The sequence below is a fragment of the Nelusetta ayraudi genome, unplaced genomic scaffold (assembly GCF_046127955.1).
Source record: "Nelusetta ayraudi isolate G7.1 ecotype Tasmania unplaced genomic scaffold, CSIRO-AGI_Nayr_v1 ptg000042l, whole genome shotgun sequence".
Lineage (NCBI taxonomy): Eukaryota > Metazoa > Chordata > Actinopteri > Tetraodontiformes > Monacanthidae > Nelusetta > Nelusetta ayraudi.
This window is the reverse complement of record NW_027466092.1, coordinates 10,027,501-10,051,588: the sequence shown is the minus strand read 5'-3', so window position 1 is coordinate 10,051,588 and position 24,088 is coordinate 10,027,501. Positions and strand designations below refer to the sequence as shown.

Genomic DNA, 24,088 nt, shown 5'->3' with positions numbered 1-24,088 from the left:
GTTCTCTAAATTGCTGCTTTTCATGATGTCACAGAGGACACCGATTGCAGGTCCATCCCAGTAGGGATATCCCAGGGCTAAATATCTGATGTTCCGGACCTCTCCAGGTTTGAGATGACAAAACATGTGGGCCCTCCTAACTAGAGACCAGGATTAAAACATAGTCTACAGAAAGCAGCACAAATATGACACTCTCTACATGTATTTTTTTGTATTTGATTTAATATTTTGTATTTAATGTTCCTCTTTAATAACAAACAAACAAAAAACAATGTAAGAGCCTTTTTTTTTTTGTCAAAGATGTTGTCCCCAGTCTCTCTCTTGGGGGAAGTAGAGCATTTTCCAGACAAGTTTTTCCACTTCTGGCCTCTCTTGTCACCTCTTTCTCCCCCTCATCTGTTTCTAGTCTTCCTCTCACTTTTCCTCCTCACCTCACTCTTCTCTTTATCACTCTGTCTTCACTCCTCTTCCTCGGTTTTCTCAGCGTCCACAATCCCAGAGTCCAACTCCAAGTTCACACCGGTCGTTATAACCCCGCTGAGAGATATTCACCTCCACTAAGACCCCATCTCTCTTTGTCCGCCTCTCTGTCTTCCACTCCGACTTCGGCTTCTGTCTGATCGTTATTAGTCCTGGGAGACAAATTATTGCCCTCTTGCCTCGGACTCTCTCTTTATGTCTCTGTTCTTTTCGCCTCTTCGCTACTATGTCACACCTTTCCGGGTCTTCATGGTTGCAATGTTGTCTCCCGTTGACTCCAGGCAACTGTGTTTTTGAATCAACGGCCAGTTTGATGGCTCAGTGTTTCGATTAAAGAAGTGAAAATTTGCAAATGTGAAGGTCATTTGTTATCATTCATTTATTCTAAAAAAACCCCACCAAAAAACGATATTGAATTATTTTATAAATGTTGCACATTTGTATTTTAATGACCTGTTAAAACAACACAGAGTTCAGACAAGTGACTTTTCTTTTTCTGTAAAATACTGGACGTTCACAATCACACTTTGCGGGTCCACCATGGTTGTACAACCAGATTGAGACACACTAAATATGTGGCTTTACATGATAACTTTTAGTTCAGGGTTTGTGATTAACACGAATATTTCTAGGAATCCAGTCTGATCCAATACCATTATTTCCTCTTTAAATTCAGTTCCCCTTCAATTCCGTTTCTATGCCAGGCTTTTGATTTCATAACTTGAATAACATGTTCTGTCCTCCTGGTCAATCAACAGGAAACATAGAATATGCATCATGGGAAACGGGAGACCTCTTGTTTTCCAAAGCATGACCTACTTTCACAGTGCTGCAAAAAATGTAAGAGGAAAATGTTAAACAGTTTTGCAAACAGACTTTTAAAGACTTTGAAGATATGGTTTGAATATATATTTACATGACTACATAGCAGCCAAGACCAAAATTCATTTTTCATGGAAAATTTTTATTATTATAATATCAGCGCCATACTTTAAAAAGAAAAATTCTAATACATGCATCCATATATTATACAATAAGTCAATTCTATTTGTGTTGCCTTACCTGCTTCTACCTCACTGTAACTCCCATGTTACTTGTTGGTCCTGTTGTCTTCTATATGGTTGCATTATGTACGTGTTATTTTAGTTAAAAATATTTATGAGAAAACAAAAAGTAGAGGGGGTATCAGATTGAGTTCTAGGTTACCTCTAAAATAGTATTTTTTAATGTCGATTTGAATAAAAAAAAATGGGGGAAATAACTGCAGTGTCGGCGGTGCAGCTTCACAGTTCACTTTACGCGGCACGACATTGTTGCACAGCCGTGATGCAAAAAAAAAAAGAAAGAAAAAAAAACTTTTTGTTTTAAACGCTCGCCTCTCTTTACACAGTGATCGTACTTGACACTGTGTCTCACTGCTGCCTTTTCCACTTTTATTCAGTCAGGGTTCCTCAGTGTAATGAGATTACACAGGATTATAAAACACTGTCTGTCTGTAATCCACACCACTCAATCCAATTTCACTGCTCCACACACACACACACACACACACACACACACACACACACACACACACACACACACACACACACACACACACACACACACACACACACACACACACACACACACGCGCGCGCGCACAGCATAATTAATTCTCTCTGGCTCTACATGATGATCTCTTCTCTTATTCTTTCTTGTTTTAATCCCTTTCTTCCTTTGGATAGAAATTATCACCATGTGTCTTTTCATCCCCTCCCTCTTTAATCCTAAAGTCGCCCATCTTTGCTTGCTTAGTTCCTTCCTTTCCCACATCTTTACTGCTGCCTCTTATCCACTTAGGTTAAGTATCTTCCACCGAGTGCCTTTGTTGACCACCACCACCAATTTCCTCTCTCCATCTTTCTCCCTCCTTCCCATTCACCTCCTTCCTTTCAGTCCGTCCCTCCCTCCATCCTTCCGTGACTCTTTACCTGCAGCCCAGCGCCTCATCCGTTGATCAGCGGGCCGGCGTTGCGAGCACCGTGCGTCTCTCTCGCCACCAGAGCTCGCATGTGAGCCACGGCCGGACACACGCAGGGGTCAACCCCGCCTCCATCTTCCTCCCTTCAAAGGAAAAAAAAAAAAAAAAAAAACAGCTAGAAAAATAAAAACTTCCCGTTTGCAAATCAAGCAGCTCGTGAGAAAGTTTACTAAAAAATCACAACCAGCGATCTGACCGATACCCTTTTTTGCGTGCGCACGAACACGCACTTGTACGCATCAATGAGATGCAGAGAGGTACTCCCACCGCTCCCCACCACCACCACCCCGCGCCAATCACATCCTCGGAGCCACCGGAGCCTTCCTCTAATTGGCCGGCAAGGCTGTCAGCTAAGTGTGACGAAGGCGGGACTGAGTCCAGGGATGACCTGGAGTCTGATCCAGTCGCTTTTACGCACAGACCGGACAGTCGCTTTCCACGCACGGATAACACGAGTAAGCGTCGTATTCCGGGAGTGGAGCGCTTTGGAGGAAAAGAGGTGAGCAACCAGGAAGGAAAAACAAAAGAAAACCAAAACCGAGGACGAGGCAAGGACGCGCAAGTTTTCTCCCAACTGGAAAAAAAAAGCGAAGAAAAGTGCGCGCGAAGGTGTAAAAGCTGGCGATAGAGGGAAAGAGTGTGTGCGCGCGTTCGCCACTCTTCACTCCTGACACCAAACAACCACGTCCATGTCACTGCCGGGCTCCCCTCCTCTACTCTCGCCGGGCTCGGGCGCCCCGGTCGCGCTCTACCGCTCGGCCCCCGATGTGCTCCACACCTCCGCGGCCACCACCACGGGCACTTCCAGCCCCGCGCACACAAACTCCCACCCGCACTCCTTGTCCCCGTCCCCGCGGCTCACCAGCAGCATGCTCAGCGCCTTCCTGCCCGGCTTGGGCAACGGAGCCGCGGCGCCGCTTGTGTCCGCAGGCGGCGGAGGAGGAGGCGGCGGCGGCGGCGGCGTTCTTGGACCTCTGGGCGCACTCGGTCCGCTGAGCTCGGCCGGCCTGACCCCCGGCTCGCCCGGCCTGGTGCAGAGCTCCCACAGCCCGGGACTGTGCAGCGAGTGCAAGCTGGTGGAGGTGCACGGAGTGAAGGTGGCCAGCTTCAGCGTCGACGGCCAGGAGCTGATATGCCTGCCGCAGGTGTTCGACCTCTTCCTGAAGCACCTGGTGGGCGGGCTGCACACCGTCTACACCAAACTGAAGAGACTGGACATCGCGCCGGTGGTGTGCACGGTGGAGCAGGTGCGGGTCCTGCGAGGACTCGGCGCCATCCAGCCTGGCGTCAACCGCTGCAAACTCATCTCCAGGAAGGACTTCGAGACGCTGTACCAGGACTGCACCAGCGCCAGGTCAGTCTCCACTCGAAATCACTGCAGACTTCCACAACTTTTTACAGAGCGGAAAGTAACTTTTTCGTGACTTTCTTGCCTCACTTGGCTGTCAGCCGCCATACTTCCCCTCCTAGCACGCCTCTTAAAAACACTTGTCATTGTCGCGCACGAACACCGTGTCTTTAATAGGCCTCAACGAAGACATAGTTCACGCGACATTGTTAATAATATTTTCCCCAAGGTATCTTTACAATGACTTCAATTAATTCTGGGTGAATTTATCCCGATGATGTACAAACAACAGTTTGTTGTGTGTGTTTATTTCGAGAAAAAGAATCTTTAAAATGTCGTGTGCTTGTATTGTACAACATTTAAATCGTGAAAATGGGCATTTATTTCGACGACATTCCTACAAAATTAAGCTCTGCTCTTTATTTATATTTCCTCGAACGCCAAAAAGAACTTCTTGCTCTGTGCGGTTCTTTATTTTTTTTTCCGCTTCGGTTTGAAATAATGGCGCTTTCAACTCTATCGACTTCCGAGCTGGATGATTGTCTGTATATATTCGCGCTGCAGGACTCAAGTTCCCACTGTTTGCTGCTTTAGTGAGGTAAAACACACTGATTGCACACGTAAGAAACGCAAAACAAAGCTTTTCATAAAACCCACGTTTATACCGAACAACTTTGGAGTGGTGTCAGTGTCATATAGAAATGCGGCTTTAATGTGTTTAACGTGTAAACAGGTTTCAGCGTTTCAGTGATTAGCGGTCAAGTGTGTGCGGTTGAATCTGGTCTGTCATTTCTGTCCTACTCACGTTTAAGAATGGAGGGGAAAAAAGAAAGAAAGAAAGAAAAAAAAAATCAATGATGACTCCAGTAGCTCTTGACTGCCATTGAATTCCAGGATTTCTGAGGATGTTACTGATGGATAGAAAAGGTCAGAGTGATACTCAAAAAGAAGAGTGTTGCTGCCAAATAGAAAAGCTCAAATAATTTTTCTCTTGAAATGTCAGTTCTTTTCTTTGAAAAACCTGAAAAAAAAAAATAAGGATGCGTGGGCAAATTAGTTGCTGTACTTTCCAAGCTATTTGAGCGCGAGGATAAGGTCGCCGTGTCAGCTGAAAGACAGGTGCATCTTGTATTTATATAAACAAGAGGCGTTATCACACTTTACGTATGGGTTTTGGCTTCTGACCAAATTCCTCTCTGCTCCTGAGTCACAGCTCGACCCTTTACACATGCACACATTTTAACACCCAATTTAGCTTTCACTAAATCAATAATCGTCTTTATGAAACTTACATTTAATTACAAATTCTAGGAAAATATCACATTGAAGAACTTAGTCCAAAAAAAAAAAAACATGTTTCTTTTCTCTCAAAAGGACACCAGCGTTTATTTGTGGATGGATACAGGATGTCCCATTAGCAAATTCAGCATGCTTTAATGGTGTAAAAAAACAAAAAAAAAACAAAACAGCTCAAATATTGCAGCTTGCTGCAAAATCTGTCCAATCTGCTGCGGTATTATTTTTTGTTATTGTTGCAGAGCAAGGGAAAGATGACAGGAAGGTCAGACTTTGAAAAGCCTCCGCTTCACAACTTTGCGTGTCGACATATTGGTTACAGCCTCCGTCCCTGAAAATAAAATAAATAAATAAAAAAAACACAACACAACACCGGCCAGGAGGAGGAGGAGGAAAGAGGAGGAGGAGGAGGAGGAGGAGGAGGAGAGAGGATAGAGGGGGGCTTATTTCTGGAAACTCCTTGAAAAGTCCTGGAATTCGACTTGACGGTCGCAGTGGGAACGCCGGGGTGTCGTGCGCGTCTTTTCAGCCCAGTTATTTCTGTGTCACCCAAAGACACACGGCGGCAGATGGATGGCGCAGGCCTCGCTCGCCACCGGCTAATTATTAACCGTGTGTTGTGTTGCTGTGGAGTCGCTGGATTATCGGGGAAGTGACCTCTGTTTTTTATTTAGCTGACCACACACACACACGCACACACACACACACGCACACACACACACACACACACACTCAGAAGAAATGTTTAATCTGGCATTGAAGAGTGCAGCCCTGCTCGCCTTTGACTATTTTTGACTCTTGTAATCTCACCCCCCCCCCCACCCCCACTCTCCGCCTCTCACCCCTATCTGTTTCTCCCACCGAGGTGTATTTCTGTCTAATTGTCTCCCTCGCCCCTGTCTGTCTGTCTGTCTGTCTCCCTGTCTGTCCGTCTCTTCATCTCAATCACTCCGTCCTCTCTCACACTCGCGCACAGCGGTGTATGTCAGGGGTAATAATGGGTCATGTGAATGCGCATGGAACAACACGGCTGGAGAGCCATTGTTGGGAGAGTGCACGGCACGGCACGGACACACACACACGCGCGCTAGCGCGCGTGCGTGCGTGCACACGCTGCTCTCTCCAATCATATTGGCATTCCTCTAATGCCGCATTCACTCACTCTCACACTTAACGTCTGCTCCCCAGTGAAGAGAAAGGAAAAATTAAAAGCTCTGAAAAAAAAGAGAGAGAGAAAAAGCCCTCACTGGGGTCCTGCATACTTTGGGTTCTCGGCAACCGTAAAAATGCAACAAGCACTTACGGCTGCGTTCAGCGCCGCCACTAAGTTTCCTCTATATTGTTTCTAATGTTAACTGACCGTGCTTTTTTTTTATTTATTTTTTTATTTTTTTTTATTTTTTTTTATAAATTCTGAATAGCTCTCGGTTGGTCTCTCTGTATTCTCAGTCAGTGACCCGCACTCTCAGCGAGCATTTAAAACGAGTCCAGAAGTTCAAACATGTAAGAACACAGGCTTCCCACACGCACTGCTAAAGATGGAAAATTAAATATGAGTTATTTAAAGGGGATGACTTCAACTTTGTGACTTTCAGATTTGCAACGCCGGCGGTGCTCAGACCTTATATCACTCCTCGGCTGTGAACACACATGCTTTTAAAAAAAAAAAGAAAAAAAAGAAGAGAATTTCAATATTGAACTGAAGTTCAATCTAAAGGTGAAAAAAGCTGTTTGTCAAATATAGACTTTCATAAATTTAGCAGGTCTAGCTGGTGTCACCAAAGAGCCTATGAAACACTCAAAAGTTTTCTGAATCTCATTCCCCCCCCCCCCATTAATCACATTTTTTAACTGCTTGTTATCTGAGATATGAAAATGCTGTTTGATTTTTAATTGGCAGATTGACGTAAAAATTTATGTAAACGTTCCAATATGTGTTCAGAAAGTCGTGCAGTTGGCTATGATGCAGGATCTTTGCCTGGTGATTGTGATTCCATGACGTCTAAAGTTCACGTCGACTCGTCGAGTGGCTGCTTGCGGACCGACTAGTTTCAGAAGTCTGAAAACTTTTCTTGCTGCTCGCAGCCTCATCTGCTTTCTAGCGTTCAAGTGAATTTTGATAGTTTGGACGCCGCTTTCTGTTACAGCAGAAAAAAGGTCCCTTTTTTGAGCTTTTACTTTGAAGGGCAAACAAATTAGTGGTTGTCAACTGCAACGAACATAATTGTATTGAATGCGACAACAAAGATTCCCTACAACACTTAAGCGGAGTTGGGGTAGATGATTTTATAAAGTCACTCCATCACTCACATGAAATTAAGTGCTTTTTTTGGGGATGTGAGAGAATCTCTGCTGCTTCCTGACTGTGTGTGAGAGCAGGGAGAGATCGATAGTGAGTGACAGGAGGGAGGGATGCTGATGTCTGAGTGTTATTCTCGGCTCTCCTTATCATGACAGGCTGTTAGAGCCCACACACACACACACACACACACACACACTTGCACTGGCGACGCTCATGGAAGTTGTATTGTTTGTATCACAGGGGGAGCAAAGTCGTTTTGTTTTTTGAGGGGCATTGCTGCTTTGTACGTGCGTGCACGCGCGCGCACACACACACACACACACACACACACACACACACACACACACACACACACACACACACACACACAGCATGAACTCCTTCCATCAATTCATTTTTTTCATTCTTTGCATGGCGCATTAAGTTCTTTTAATGGAGCACAGTGGTTTGTAAAGAACACACACATACACACGCACACGCACACACACACACAAATGCACACACACACACACACACACACACACACACTGCAAAACGGTTGGTCACCGTCTGCCTTCTGGCTGAGGGGTGTGTGTGTGATGGCCTAGCTAACACAAACAGAGCTATCAGTTGTCACACTGGCTCAGGTTGCATTTTGTGTGTGTGTGTGTGTGTGTGTGGGTCTGCGGTGGTGTATATACTTGCCTGTTTCCATGTGTGTTGTTGTGTCTGTCGGCGCTTGTTTTGCTGGTGTGTGTGTGTGTGTGTGTGTGTGTGTGTGTGTGTGTGTGTGTGTGTGTGTGTGTGTGTGTGTGTGTGTGTGTGTGTGTGTGTGTGTGTGTGTGCTCTCGGCTCCTCTTTGTGCTACTGGTTAATTGATAAAGGTTAAAGCGGCAGGCGGCAGGAGGGAGCTGAGGTCACCTGGTTGCACAGCCACACAGTGACGGTCCCACAGCATCTACACACCATGTGATGCCATCGATGGTTGACAGGAGGATCAGTTTTCCTGCCTGAAGCTTCGGAAGCCACTTTGCAACGACTGATTCACTTTTGATGGTCCTGATAGTATTTGTCTAATCGTGGGTATTCTTTGATTCTTTCAGTGTCCTGTGTGTCAACGGCTGTCAGCTTCTGATTTAAGGTCATAATGAATACAGTTCTTTATATTTCTACATGTGGATAAAATCTACAGTACAAAACTAAATGATGTGATGCGGACCACTTAATGCAGGAGATCAGAATAAATAACGATCTCATTCCTAAATAAGAACTTGCCTGAGTGGCATCGAGGTTCCGCTTTGCACGGAATCCATCACACCATTGACAAGTGTCAGGAGAAATACTGCACTCGTGAAACGAGTTCAACTGCTAATGCCCGCACCACGAACTGTATGAAATCTGAGAGCGAGTCGGGGGAGGGGGAGGGGAGGACAAAGGTGATGTCACCTGAGTCACTCTGTCGGCTCATAGATAACGGCTACAGATTTGATAATTGGAAACATTTCTGCGCGCGACCTTCCTGGGATGTTCTTTATGTACCGAGCCGGTCGGCTGATGTCGGGGACCAGTCGGATCCAGGCGTGTGTCCTTTTTTAAAAAATTTTTTATACGTCTTTAATGGGATGAAAAATGCCTGATCAATCTCTGCTGCTGCGGCCACTGAAGCAGCCCCACTGCCGGCAGCGTTGATCTTAATCCCCGTTTCCTGATTTGCTGCTTGATCTCACGTCTTTCCCTGTTAATCTGTGATGAGAGGAGGGAAGAATCATCAAAACCTAAATGCTCATCACCACTGAAATGAAAAAAATAAACACGAGTTTGCTCATTTTAGCGACTTTGTCCGAGTAGAAAACCCACGCGTGCGCATTTTGTCGGCGGATCGAATGTCACACGACGGACAAACACACCTTCTCATTCTCTTTCCATCCAGTCATTTGTCTCCGGGGGCCGAGGGGACGTTTGTTCCGCACTTCACCTGGGCGAGTGAGTTTGGACAGATGTGCTCTCTCACTCCTTCTCCTACCCCTCCCTCCCTCACTCCTCCCTTCTTGCTCCTCCTCTCTCTCTCTGTCTGTTTCTTTAACGGTGAGGGAAAGAGGTGAAGATCAAAGCGGGAAACATGACCTGCTGTCACCACGAAACAGAACCGATCCGCTGTGTGTGTGTGTGTGTGTGTGTGTGTGTGTGTGTGTGTGTGTGTGTGTGTGTGTGTGTGTGTGTGTGTGTGTGTGTGTGTGTGTGTGTGTGTGTGTGTGCACCTTTGCGCGTGCACACGGACAGAACAAAACAGCGAGAGGGGAGAGGCAGGTCAGTGTGTGTGTGTGTGTGTGTGTGTGTGTGTGTGTGTGTGTGTGTGTGTGTGTGTGTGTGTGTGTGTGTGTGTGTGTGTGTGTGTGTGTGTGTGTGAAATAGATAGTGTTTCACAAAGGCTGTTTTGCTCCCCCAGTTTCTCCTGGTGTGTGGAGAGAGTGAGGAGGCCACTCTGCTGCTCAAACTGCAGCTTCCCGACTCTCTGACGCTCCGGGATTCCGTCGCCATCACGTCCGCCGTCAGACATCCAGAGTGAGAAGTTTGGCGAGAGAGAGAGAGAGAGAGCGAGAGAGAGCGAGAGAGAGAGAGCGAGCGAGTGAGCGCACCTGGAGTGGCGCAGCGACGGAGGGGTGAAGGAGGGGTGAGGCGGGAGCGAGGCTGTTGTCTGCACCAAGATTATTTGATGCCTCTGACAACACACACGCACGCGGGCGCGCGCGCACACACACACACATACACGCGGTCTCCCTGGTGCACTTAGCAGATTGGTTTAGAAATCGCATTAGGGAGTGTCACAACAGCTTCTCCTCTCGTTCACCAGGTAATCTCTCCATCCCTCCTCCTCCCCTCTGTCACGTCTCTCTCCTTTCACCTCCTCCTTTTCAACCCACGTCTTCCCTTTCTCTCCTCGGTTTAACCTTTCCTCCCCCCCACTCTCTCTCTCTCTCTCTCCGCCTCCCTTCTTTCCTCGTCTCTGCTCTTCCTTCGCTCCTCTCATGAACCGGCTTCCCTTTTTCTTTTCTTTTCTTTTCCTTTCTTTTTTTTCCCCTTTTCTTTTCTGTCCTTTTCCTCCCCTAACCAGTTTCTCTTTCACCCCCTACAAGTTCAGTTTAATCCCTCAACTTTCTTTTCTCCCTGCTGCTGGAGTTTTCATTCTCATTGTCTCTGTTTAATTTTAATTTCCCTCTTCCATCTCTGGCTTCCTTTCCGTTTCTTCTCCTGCACATCCCCTAACTTCCCCATCCACGACTTGTTTTCTCTTCCATCCTCGACCTGTAACCTCCACCTTTTACTTTGCACCGTCATCTCTTCTGTTCAACTTTTGCTTTATTTGTTGATCTCCTTGTCCTTCCCCTTTAACTTCCCTCCTCCCTCCCATCAGTTTTTCCTCACCTTGTCCTGTTTTGTCCTCGGATCCCCCGTTTCCCCACTTCTCTCCAATTTTTCCTTACTTTGATATTCATCTGTATTCCTTCTTTCCTCCTCCTCCTCCTCGTCTATTTCCCTCTGTTGTTTTCTACTTTATTTTACATTTTTGTCACGGCCACTCCGGCTGTTTCGCCTAATCGATTCCTTTCTCTCTGTACATTCTATCCAGTTTTATTTCACTGTCTAAAGGTGACAGCCGGACAGAGGTGCGTGCGTGTGTGCGTTAAAGAACGTAAAAAGGAGGCAAGTCGGTGATTTACAGTCCGAGTGATCGGCGCTCACATGAATTCTGTATCAAAGAGAGGGGGAGAGAAGGAGGAAGAGGAGGTCAGAGGCGAACGAGGAGATGAAAGGAGAGCAGAGATGAGGAGCAGAGAGAGGGGGTGAGGAGAGGGCAGGGGAGAGATGACAGGTATGTGTGTGCGCGTGTGTGTGTGTGTGTGTTCTCTCCTGCAGACAACATGTCATTAGTAAAAACAGGAAGAAGAATGTAATTATGGTCCATTTTTAAAGTGACGTGCAGACGAGCGCGCGCGTGCGAGGTTTTAGCAAATAATTATAGCTGAAATCAATTAAAGACATGACAAGAGCACACATGCGTGTTTTTGTGTGTTGCCCCACCACAAACTTTATGAGACAACGTGTTATTAACAGAAACTTATTGTAATTTGTAATTAGCAGTGAAAACATGTCAGCAGCATGTTTGCCTCAAAACTCCGTCTTTAATCTTTGTGCGCAATTCTTTTTTTTTTTTTTATGGCTTTGTTTGGATTTTATGTGTGCGTGTTTGTGTGTGTGTGTGAGTGTGTCCACGCGTGCGCGTGAGGGTCTTACTCAGCCTCCCTGTGTGCGTGTGTGCACACTCGCCACCCTGCGCGTCAAAACTTCTTCCCAGACAGCGTGTTATTAATGAAAACGTATAATAATCCATTTAAAAACATGTCATCATGATTAGAATAATAACAGTGGTTAAACTGACTGAGACGTTTATGGAGGAAGAAGTTCTCATCGTTCGACTGGCGTGGGAGTGTGCGATTGTGTGCGTGTGTGCACGCGCGCGCGCGCCAGAGAGAGAGGGGGAGAGAGAGAGACGGAGGGAGAGAGAGAGAGAGCAAACAAACAGGTCAGCATTTCAGAGGACTTTCCAAATTTGTTGTGTTTTTTTTCCCCTTTTATGTCAGTACAAAGAGATTCTTGACAAAAAAAAAAAAGGGGGAAGTTTTAGCAAACGTGTGTCGACAAAAGTTAGGACCGAGACAGCTGCGCTCTTCAGAGTATATTTTCTGTTCTTTTCAAAAAGCAGCAGGATTATCTGGTGTTTACAGTTCGCTCCAATCATCGTCCAAGCGCTTCCCCCCCCCCCTCAAGTTAACTTTTTGCTCTTTCGCAGCTTTCATTTTCTCGCCGGTTCGAGACAGATTTAAAGGACTACAAAGTGATCTGAGGTATATGAAAAGCAGTCAGATGATCGTCCACGTTTTTTGGAATAAGGAAAAGTGAAAATGCCAGAGGAATAACTGAGGCGACTTGCTTCCCCTTTAATATGGTGGATTCCACCTGGTGACAAGACAGTGTGATGTCTGAGCAAGTCTCTCTGCTTCCTATAATCCATGTCTGTCTTATCCACGAGACGAGGATGGAAGTGATGTTGAATGTGAAGCCACTTAGGTTGGGCCGCACGTGAAAGAATAAGTTGACAATAATTTAACCTCGTCCGTCACATGCGTAAAGCTAACTAACCTTCTTTATTTTAGGGAAAACTGTTTTGTGAAAGTTTATTTTCATTGTTTACAATTCAAACATATTTGGATGAGCTGGAATATACATCGTAATGAAGCATGACTTTGAGTGCAGTTTCTCACAGGAAGGTTGTACCACAAGACAGAAAGACTGAAGGGACAGTGCATTCTGCAGATTCTGCTAACAGTGGTGCAGTTTTTGTTTGGAGGGTCAGGATGAGCCGAGGTGGAACAGAGACAGATCTCAACATGGTTTTACTTCAATTTGACCAAGTTCTACCCAGAAGCCAAGATATTCTTTGACCCGCAACCCATGAAACCAATTAAGATTTCTTTTAAATCATCATCCTGGTGACACTCTAAAGCCTTCCCTCTATAAATTGCACGAGACCACCAGGGGAGACGCAGTATTTGGTGGTTGGATCAGCCTGATGAGTTTTGCTCGCTCGGGTTTGTTCTAACACACAACAGCGTCTTTCTGACACAAATATCGCCGAACGCACCACGATCCAAGGAGCCAGCGCTCTGATCGTACTGCTTTGGAACTTTAAGTGAAAATCCAAAAGTGAGCTTTCATTGGAAAGCCGAGTTCTAAGCCAGAAGGAAGTCAAGAACCAAAAAATTGGGGGGACTCTATGGGGTCTAAATTGAATATATCGACACTTTGGCAATGCCGCTAAACACTGTGGCTGAAACACTGCAGAGCCACATTAATGCCAAGTAAATAGTGATCATATGTCGCGTCTGATCGCTGCCGCGATAACCCGCCTGCTTCCTGTGTTCCTTTTATTTCCACAATGAAGATAAATGTTGCCTCTTCTGTGAGGTTACATCCGCTCCTAAAACGCTGGACTGCGGCTCCTTCCTGCCTCCTGTGCCTCGTGCGCCGTAAAACAAGCCACCAGTATCCCACTGTTGTAATAGGCGGGGGAAAATAGACATATAAGTGATCATGGCTGGGGTTTTGCTCGAGCGCTATTGAAACTCAGAGGCAACGTACATGAGACGATGTATTCTGAAATTCCTCGCCCTGCTCAGATCTTTTCCCCGGAACAAAACTTTGCGGAACAAACTTTTTTTTTAACATCTGATTAAAATGCACAAAATGCACAAAACTTAATAAAAGTATTTTTGTTTTGTTTTTTTCTCCAAACAAACAAACACGTCTGCGTTTCCTCTGCTCGGCCGCTCCAGCAGCTCTCCGATGTGAATATCTGAAAACATTGTTCTCGCTGCTATGAGCTCGACATCCAGAAGAAGCACGCGACAATTGTGTTTAAATGCGTCTGCATGTTAACTTGTGCAGATGTGATAGCCTACTGAATGCTGTGCGTGTGTGTGTGTGTGTGTGTTTGCGTGTGTGCGTGCAGGAAGACATGCTGTCGTTTTGATTGCTTGTCATTGAAGCGATCCGGTCCACTGTAATTTTCTGCTCAAAGGAAACAATGCAACAATACATGCTTTGCTGTCAAAAAAAGTACCCTCCACGCCAAGAGAGTGTGTGTGTGCGTTTGTGCGTGTGTGCGTGTGTGTGTTTTGTGGGTGTTCATGCTCCCGTCACTGTAACTGTTGAATCAGTCTTCGTTTTCAGTCGTTTTGTCTCCCACTTTTTCTATTCTTGTTTGCTTCTCCTCTATCCCCCCCACCCCCATTTCTCTTCAGTGTTGTCTTTTTTTTTTATTGTTTTTTTTCCCAGCCTGGTGTTTGACGTATTGGTGCCACCAATAAATCACTGCATGTATTCCACCTTTAAAAGAGAGAGGGAAAACAGAGTGAGAAAGACAGAGGGACAGAGCATTTTTTGCTTGACTGTGAGAAGCTCTTCCAGGGATAAAGGACTTCATGCTACATTCAAGGTCTCATTCATGTATTTTTATTTTAGTAATAACTCCATTATCTTTGAAAAATGATGCATACTTCTTCAATGCATTGACACATTGGCACATGTTACAACATCTTAAAGCACCGTAGGCTACAGTCCAGGATTTAACAAGAGATTAATCACATTTCAGACATAAAGTTAAAACTAGTTGAAATTACTGAGCTTCCGCTTCCAAATCAATTAAAATGAGCTCATTTCATTTTTTTTAAATTTTTTTATCCAGCTACATTCATTCAGTAGTTCAAGAACTGAAGAAAGCCAGTGATTACTCAGATTATTATGCCTTACATTAAATTAAATCACAACATAAGCCTGTGAAGCCTGTAAAAACCAGACTTAAAAGGCCAGTCAAACCAATAAAAGCCCATAGTCTAACATGAAAGCCCAGTCAAATACAGCACAATCACGCATAAATACTGGCTCCCTTTCCGTTCATTGACTGATCTTTTTAATTATGACGGTGGCCACTTTGCACCATAAAAGCCTGTTTCTAAAAATATGTGTTTATGAGCATAATGGTCCACTTTTCTGTCCTTAGAGGGCCATTTTCTGCTTTTAACAGGATTAATTCTAGTTTAACGTTCAGTGCTTTGCTTTCTCAGTTATTCAATTTAGGTAAATAGGCTGTTTTTTCTTTCTTTCCAAAATCCATTTTATAATTTCTTCAAATGAGGGATTCATTTGTAGTGGTTAAGAGGGTCAGAGCCAATCCAGTAATGGCGTCATTACATAAAATTAACCAGATTTAATCCTAATATTTCAACAATTCTGAAAGGAAATTTTGATTTATGCAAGCCATAATGAAAAATACAATTTATTCATTAACTCTCATTTGAAAGAAAGTCAAACCGGAGTAAATTAAATTTCTGTGGTAGTTTTTCTGGTTTACAGCACTTGAGACGGCGTTAGCTCAGCACACAGGCTGGCGAGGATTGCTGGTTCGACGAAAGGAAATAATCAAAATACATTTTAATCAAAATGAAAAATCCTCCACGTCTCGGCCATTAAAGAAATCTTGAACTGGTTGGACACGGCGGCTAAGCACCAGCAGATTAGTGTAAGCTAGCAGGCTGGCCACTAATCTTGCGCACGGTGTTAATCATTGATTCGGTGCCTGCCTGTAATTGATATGTAAATAACATGTTTAACCCCCATTTACATGTGTGTTTGCGTGCGCCAACCCAGTCTCACATGCACGGATGTGTGTTGATTGTCCGTCCGTGTGTTTACGAAAAGAAAAAAAAAAAGACGGGGCGAGTGTGTGGGAGTGCAGGAGGCACATGCAGGGGGGATGGGGGAGTTACTTCCAAGTTACAAAAGAAGTTAATTAAAAATGAAAAAAAGGAAAGGAGGGGAGGGAGGGAGTGAGGAGGAAGAGGAGGAGGAGGGGGAGGAGGCCCGGAGTGGACGGAAGCAGCTGTGGGTGGACGGAGGGGGGAGAGAAAGAGGGGGAGGAAAACAGGGGGAGAAGGTATGGAAGGAGGGAGGCGGTGTTTTATTGAAAACGGGTGGACAAACAGTGTGTAATTGGCTGGGGCCGCGGGGGCTAAAGAAGAGGTTCAAAGAGAGGAGAGTGGAGGGAGATAGAGGGCAAATTAACCGATAGCGCCGAGAAGATGAAGGCAAAGAGATGATGTGGGGAGAAAAAGGAAAGTGTTGACTCAGAGAAAGGCGCGATGGCTTGATAAGGGAGAACCACACTGCGTAGCCTCAAGTCGTGGAGGCGCCTGAACGCCGCGCAAACACGGTTGTTTAGCCGTCTCCACCAGAACCTTGGAGACTGTTGTGCTGAAAGGTCTAGTGCAACCCTCTGGAGCTTTGTTCATCTGTCACAAGGGGATTTTTTAAAAAATGTATTACAACAAACACAAGAGTCTTTGTTTTGTTGATTCAGAGATCTTAGACAGGAGAGTTTAAGCAGGAGAACTTGAAGCTCAAGATCCCTCCGTTCACTGACATGCAGAGTGCGCAACCTCAAACCAATGTCAACAAAACAACCTCATCCCAAAACACCATTTAAAATATCTTACTTTCTGATGTGGCAATGTTGTCTATAGGTAATCATGATTCGGACCCAGAAACCTCAAAATTGTTAATTATGGTTTAGGTGAAAAAAACAAAAAAAAAAACCCAAGACCTACCAACTGTCTTTGGCATTTCCCTTCAATGTGATAAACTTGTCTAAATGAAGCATCAATCTCTGATTAATCCAGCCTGACTGTCAACACTACCTAAAACTGTACATTCAACTTTGCGATCAGTTATATTTCAGCCATATTCTTTCTTTTTTTTCTTTTTTTTAAAACAGACATTTTTCTTTAGCCTTGCGTCACTGTGTCATGTGTGTCTGCCAAGCTGAATGAGATGAAAAGTCTTTGGCTTTTCAGTTAGTGAGGACGAACTCTCATCTCTATCGGCCTTTCCATGACCACGTTCTATTTTCAAGACCCTCACTATTCATGATGTCCACAGTGTTAATATACATCTCCGTCCTATCAGTCAACTCCCCAGACAGGAGAATAACTCCTTTCTTTACTTTTGGCTGTCTTCATTTTTCAGAAGTTAATGCTAAAACTATATTTCCCTTGGTGATGTCACACAGGGTACTGATGCTTCACTGTTTTCTCTCCTTGGTTTAGAAACAAGCAGGCGCTGTTTGTGTGGTCGAGCTCTCTGAAACTGCTCTGAGTCTACCTTGTCTCCTTCCAAACATGTGGAGGATACAAGCAGCTTATAGTATCGTGATGTTTCATCAGGAGGTTGCAAAGAGAAGGCTGAACATGCTGCTTCTGTAACTCTTTCGAACCAAAGTGTGGGATGGGAATTCTAACGCAGGTACAACCATGCCCTGCCATGCAACCACACAAAGCAGAAAACGTTTAATATATGATTCATCGATGCTATGATGCACCTAGGGCACATTGATTACAAAAAAACTCAAATCTTGTTAGCCTCAAATCAGAGTGTCCACGCACTTTTCGTCAAGTGCAAGTGATGTTGCCACACCTCAGGTAAATAGAGAGCCCTACTTTATTAGCATGTGTGTGTGTGTGTGCCTGTGTGTGTGTGTGTCTGCTGACTAAGGCTTATCAGATTCTCATGGGGGTAAGGAAAAAAAAAACTGCAGCGGGGAGAGCGAGGTTAAAAAAAGGGGTAGAAGAATTCCCTCTCTCTCTCTATCTGCGTCTGATTGAATGGAAGCTGAAAGGTCGCGACCTCTCTCTAAACACTCCACGGTTCTCAGCATTAATCAAATAACGCTCACACATGCACTCACACACACAGACACACACACACACACTTGGACGCACGCAAATACCCTCCTGCACTGACCTTCAGAGACTGTCATGCATACACACCAAACACGCATACGTTTAAGATCAAGAGGGAGAAGGGAAAAAAGCACACACACACACACATGCGAACACGAGCAGATGCAAATGGAGGCTGGACTTACACATGCATGCACGCACGCGCACACACACACACACACACACAAACACACACACAGGTGAATTTAGAAAGGATTACACACAGATACAATATTGTGTAAACAGTGTCAAATGTCCTATATGTGTAGCTCTCTCTTGCATCATTGTGTGTGTGTGTGTGTGTGTGTGTGTGTGTGTGTGTGTGTGTGTGTGTGTGTGTGTGTGTGTGTGTGTGTGTGTGTGTGTGTGTGTGTGTGTGTGTGTGTGTGTGTGTGGTCGTAACAGTGACATCTGCACCGTTGGCTAAACAGCTTGCGAATATGCTGATAAAAACAACGCCGGCAGCCAAATTTACAACACCTATAAAAGACACACAAACTCAGGCACACACACATGCACTCAGAGGGCGTATTATAGTGAGATTTACGGTGTGTGTGTGTGTGTGTGTGTGTGTGTGTGTGTGTGTGTGTGTGTGTGTGTGTGATGTGCTTGTGTGTGTATTTCGCTTTATTGCAGTTTACAGGACAGAGAGAGCGTCGATGTAAGCAACATCCACCAATTGCGTGCGTTCGTTCATGTGAGTTTCAGAAAAAAAAAACATGGTTTGATTTAAAGTGGCAGACAATTTTTATTTTTTTGGATTTTAATGCAATATTTCTTTTTTTTTCTAGGCTTCACAAAGCCACTTTAGTCAACTTCCTCTGCAGATGTCTCAGGTGTTTATCTGTTCCATTTTGAAATTGCTCTTCTACCATTTGACTTCATGTAACATTTAAAAGTAGCAATGAAAATAGCTGCTGTAAAAGAAGATTTGCTCAATGGTCAAACAATTGGATCTGTACAGTTTTTTGACAGTCAATAATTAGAGCTCCAAAAACATTTAGTCAGAAAAATCTGAAGTGACAACAAATATTACACAAAGCAATGAGCTGTAAAGCAAGTCAACGACCCCGGACTCACAGTGCAGTCTGCTGTGTAGCCTCACAACAGCGCACTGTAGGCCGCCAAAGTGTGGGAGTGTGAGAATGTGCAACAGGAAGTCATTAAAAATTAGCGTAAACATGCCTATGAACATGTTCCCGGGCCAATACAGCACCATTCTTAAAAAGAGTCAGTGCACTCTGTGCAGAAATAAAGACTGCGTGTTTATTCAGCCCATATCAGGAGCTCTTAACCTTTTTCCAGCATGTAACCCACACTGGGTATATTTAGCCTCAGCCTGGGACTCGTGCATGAGGCAGAGCAAATTGTGGTCAGGGGGGGGCAATGGCCCCAACTAAGGCTTTAAAACCTGTTTCTGAATCCAGTGAGAGGTATTTACTTGTAAATGAAGCAGCCATGCAGAAAATCTTTCCAACTGAGGAGAAATATTAGTTTATTGAAAAAGCACTTTTCTCAGTTGTAGCCACGTTTACTAGTGGGGACTATTGACTGCATATAAAGGTGGACGGTGTCATCGTGACGTCACCCATCAGTTTCACAGTCTGGTTTCACGGTCAGCGCCATCTTGGGTTCCCTGGTTAGTTTTGAAAGCGGAAGATTCCATGTTTGGACCTGAGTTGAGCTGTGATTGGATGGGCAAGAGTTCTGCATGTAGCCCAACACCTGTCTACCGGCTGGTAAGCAGACTACAGTTGGCTACTAAACTTATGGCAGCTTTTACTCATAATTATAATTGCAGGTTTTATTGTATTTCTTTTATTTTTTTTACTAGAGGTCTAGACCAACAATAGATGTTGGTAAATTTAGGGTTCCGTTCCGTACTGACAGCCCACCATTTTTAGTCTATTTGCAACCAACTTTGGCGGTCCCTGCAGGCCAAATGATAGAATGCCAGTGGTGCTTCTGAGTTGGCGTTCTTTTTGAAAGCTCCGTCATTGTGGAATACAGTCAACAGTATTCACATACAAATTTGTTTGTGAACCATCATATGGCAAAGCTTTCACTGCATCACCATCAGTTTTTATCCAAAGCTTAAAAGGGGACTGAAAGAGAAGCTTGTGACAGGCCCGTCTGAGAACAGCTTCTATTTGTATGTGGTGGGAGTAGACAGGAACTGGACCGAGGCTAAAACATAAAATAGCGTCTCCATCCAATTCATTCAAATGGGATGAGAAGTGGTTGGGAAGCATGTTGTGCTGCGTCTATATTGGTCAGCTCAGTGTCAGCACTGTTCTCTGACATCCCACTGTGTCCGCAGGTGGAGCCTGCTGCAGTTATTATTAGCTGATTGCGCTATCTGTGAGTTAAACTCGTGCGCTATCAGTGGTGCTGCCACAGGCGAGTGCCACGGGAGTGGACTGACAGCTCTTTGAGGAAAAGCAGCCACTGACCACCTGCATTTAGCTGGATGAATCAAGATGAAATAGAAAGAAATAACAACAGACAATGGCAGAGGGATGGACTTTGGATGAGCTGACGGTAAAGTCATTATGGCTTGTGTGGTTATTTAATCACTTGCATCAAGTTCCACGAACGGGCCAGACTCGTAGGGATTAAAGGAAAACCAGACAACCACCACCACCACCACCTCTTCTTGGAAAATACAGTTTGCCATTCATCTGGCAGGAAATTCCCAGTCCCCTGGTGGCGGCAGGTGACAGCAATCACACAAACCTCTTCTTTATTTGTCTCTGTTTGGGCTTCATGTTGGGGATTTCAGTTTGAGCCTTGAAGCCATTTCATCTTCACCACAGTCCACATCTCACGGTGGCTGCCAATCACGTCTCACAGTGATTGGACACCAAATGCAATCACAGCAAACACAACTCAACATCGCACACTGGATTCGAGTAATTACAAGAAACCTTGATTGCACGCTTCTACTTGTTTGACTTCATCCACTCGGTACAAATTCAACGAACAAAGACCTCTTGTACAAATTGGAATGCTCTGACAAATAGATCAGTGCTCAGCTACGTCATACTTGACAGCAACTATCTTCATGGACACGTAGTTTTGATATAACTGACTGCAAAAACTTTAACCCACAAACCTAGAAATCAATTAGTGGATATTATATGTTTAAAAAACTAGAAAAGATCTGAAACACAGAAAATCCTCCCAGTAGTTCTTTAGGAACCTTTGAACTAAAGATCTCCATCCTCTTTTAATGAGGTGGGTTTGTGTTAGTCTGCAACAGACCAAAATTAGGTTGTGCTCCACTTTGTGCGTTTTGAATGGCGAAAACAAAAAAAAACCCCACCTAAACGACCTAAACAACAACCACCTAAACAACTAAACGAGTCTTTAATCTTTAAAACAAGTTAAAGGTCCACAGTTGGAGATGGAGATTAAATGGTACCAGCCGTTAAAAGTCATTTACCCAAAGAGCACCAAAAAGACCCTTTGACATGTTAACACTTAACACTTAAGACTCTGGATCTGCCCAACAGTCATAACATGCGCCTCAGAGAGAAAACCAAACTTCCCTTAAACAAAAAGTGCCTCACACAACACAGGAAGTCTAACATGCAGATTAAGGCAGGAGCAACACCTAAATCCAGCAAGATTGGCCGAGGCGTTTACACAACAGTTGGAACAATAAGAGGCTCAGGGTGATTCTGGCGAAGTTATTGAGGCGTAAGAAAAACACCAGGGGGAGAGTTTGATGAGTGGGATTTTGAGGACGAACTGTTGGTCTTTAACTTTTCTCCTCAGATCGTTTCATCTTCGGCGTTGGACTTCAGTCCGAGGCAGGAATGTTTGTGAATCCCTCTCAAGCCGTCTCATGTTGCTCCTCATTTTTCTCCCCCTCCCCTCTCCTCACCTCCCCTGCACTCCCCCATCCCTCCATCCTCTCTTTCTCTCTCTCTCTCACGGCGCTTCGAATTAGACAATGAAAACAATGAATTTGGTGTCTGTTTCTCTCTCTGTGTGTGTCGCGCCCTCCCCCAACTTCTTTCTCTTCATCTTGCTCGCCCCCTCACTCTCTCTTTCTCTCCTCTGGCACTGACCCCGTGTCACACTCTCTTTCCCATGCCAGAACCCCCCTACACACACACACACACACACGCACACAGTGACTTCTTTTTTAATTTCTTTTCCATGTATGTCACCTGTTTTGTTTTGCAGTTTGTCCTCCCCACTCTCAGATATCAGAGCGTCTCTTCATCTCGCTCCCCACTCTGTCCCTGCTCCCTTTTCTCCATCTCTTATCCCCCTTTTCCATCTCTCTGTCTCTCCCTCTGTCTTTCTATGTGATTTCATGCCCCAGCTGCTCTATTATCAGTCTGTCTGAGGTTGTGTTAACATCAACAATACCGCTACACATCCACTGATGGACAGATAGATGGACAGACAGAGAGTCACACAGATTGGGTGGATCCTTGTTAAAATGGTGCATTTCATTTTTCTCACTCGTCCTGTTGCCTAAATTGTCTTTGACAGAAAACCCTGCTCAGATTTCTGACACGTCGAAGATGTTTTAAAGCAGCGCAATATCTCTGCAACCCTATTTACCACCGTTAGCTACTGACAGTTGGTGCAATTCCCTAATCATTTTTGACATGTTAGCAATTGTCACCACAACAATTTATTCAATGTGTGACCTTGTCAGTCTCTTTCATTTTGTATGTTGCTAAACGTTTTGCTTTGGCACCATCTGCATGGTCAAAAAGTTTCAGATGAAAGTCAAAGAACCTACCAAGTTTCTGTTTCTGTTACTGCCGCTAAACTGCTTTCAAATCAAGTATCCAGCGCGCAACATGGATCAGATATGTTTACGCAATATGGATTATTTTGTTGTTCGATCCAAATTTAAAATGAACTGGTGTGTGTTTCCTGGCCCTGTAAATCTAACTGGGGTGGATTTGGTTTTGTTAGCCTGCAGGAGCACTTAGATTGCATTTGCATAGATCAAAATCACTTGAGCGGAGTGTTCCAGAGGTGAACTGGTTTTAGGTTGAGTTTATCATAGTAGAAATATGGATGAGTTCTTTAAAAGAAGAGCCAGGCCACACTTCTACTGAATGCAAATAACGGGCAAATTTACCAAGGCACACTTTGTAAACACTGTTACTTTGCCTGTGATCGCATTGTTTTGGATATCAGTTTTTTTTTTGAGTTCAAGTGGAAACACATTCATGCTCTGCCATATTAACAACACTCAGAGGAAGATTAACAATCAAGGAGTTCTGGTTTACAGTCAAACACTCATTTTAAACAATCTACAGATGTTTTAGCACAGCACAGTCACCTCTGTCAACTGCAATGGATATCGCATGTGGTTTCAGTAAAGTGACCTGACACATGCATACATCTCTACAGGATTTAATCTACTCCAGAAACCCGAAGAGGAATACTGATGCGGAAAAAAATAATTTTTCTACAATCGCTACGTGTCTCTTCCTGCATAGATCATAGATATCATAGGTACAACTCACCCTCAATTGGAGCTGCAACTATTCTCCAAATGTAGCATTTACAAACTCCACATTAGTGTGGTTTCCAACTTTAAATTTGGTATGACATCGCACAGCTTTTTTTGGTTTTTGGTGAAAGCTAACTATTGTTGGACCGTCAAAATGCAGCTATTACTATTTTAAGTATTTTAAAGCACATTTTGTTTTGTTTTGTTTTATTTTTTGAAGTGAAACTTTCAAAAATGATTTTTACGATTCTCTGACTTCTAACAGGAGGAATGTCAACCCTGCCATTGACAGAGTGCTGCGGCTGGTTTGTGTGTTGCGCCTGGTGTTGGGCTATAAAACCAGTTACTGGACAGATGTTCTTGCAAGAGGATCCCGGCAGGGAAACCAAAATGTTTCCATCAGTTCAGGACAGACAGACGCCGTTATATAGTCCTGCACTGTGTCAGTGACAGAGGTGCCGTTTTCTTTGTTACGCACCAGTAAATTGGAATTAATGATTAAATGGCAGAAGTGGGACTGTTGCTTTGAAAACAATATCCACACTACAGAGCTTCTCTATTTGTAGAATTTTTTTTTTTTTAAATGACAAACCCTGTCTTGTCGTAGATCAATCATTAATTGAGAATCAATACTTAGGAAAACTAAAATAAAAAGTTATTTCTCAAAATATTTCTCTCCAAATTTATGAATTCTCCATGTGTCTGCTTCAAGATAAGTCACTCTCGAGCTGTGGGCCCCCCGACTCAAAAGATAGACCGTCTATGTTTTATGAGAAGT

General features: G+C 44.3%; 1 protein-coding gene and 1 long non-coding RNA gene across 3 annotated transcripts in view; one reads left to right on the top strand and one right to left on the bottom strand.

Annotated features, from left to right (window-relative positions):
• Nucleotides 1–288: 288 nt before the first annotated feature.
• Nucleotides 289–5,519, bottom strand: LOC142893536 (uncharacterized). The gene is made up of 3 exons (XR_012927718.1): nt 4,657–5,519; nt 2,454–2,586; nt 289–1,309 (listed from the first exon to the last, which is right to left on the bottom strand). It is a non-coding gene; the product is annotated as an uncharacterized LOC142893536 (long non-coding RNA).
• dachb (dachshund b) overlaps nt 2,905–24,088 on the top strand; it is a 71,801-nt gene continuing 50,617 nt past the window's right edge. For both annotated transcript variants that reach the window (XM_076034191.1, XM_076034190.1), the window contains exon 1: nt 2,905–3,857. In XM_076034191.1, the coding sequence (XP_075890306.1) occupies nt 3,193–3,857 (665 nt within the window). In that variant the 5' untranslated portion in view covers nt 2,905–3,192. The remainder of the gene's footprint in view (nt 3,858–24,088) is intronic.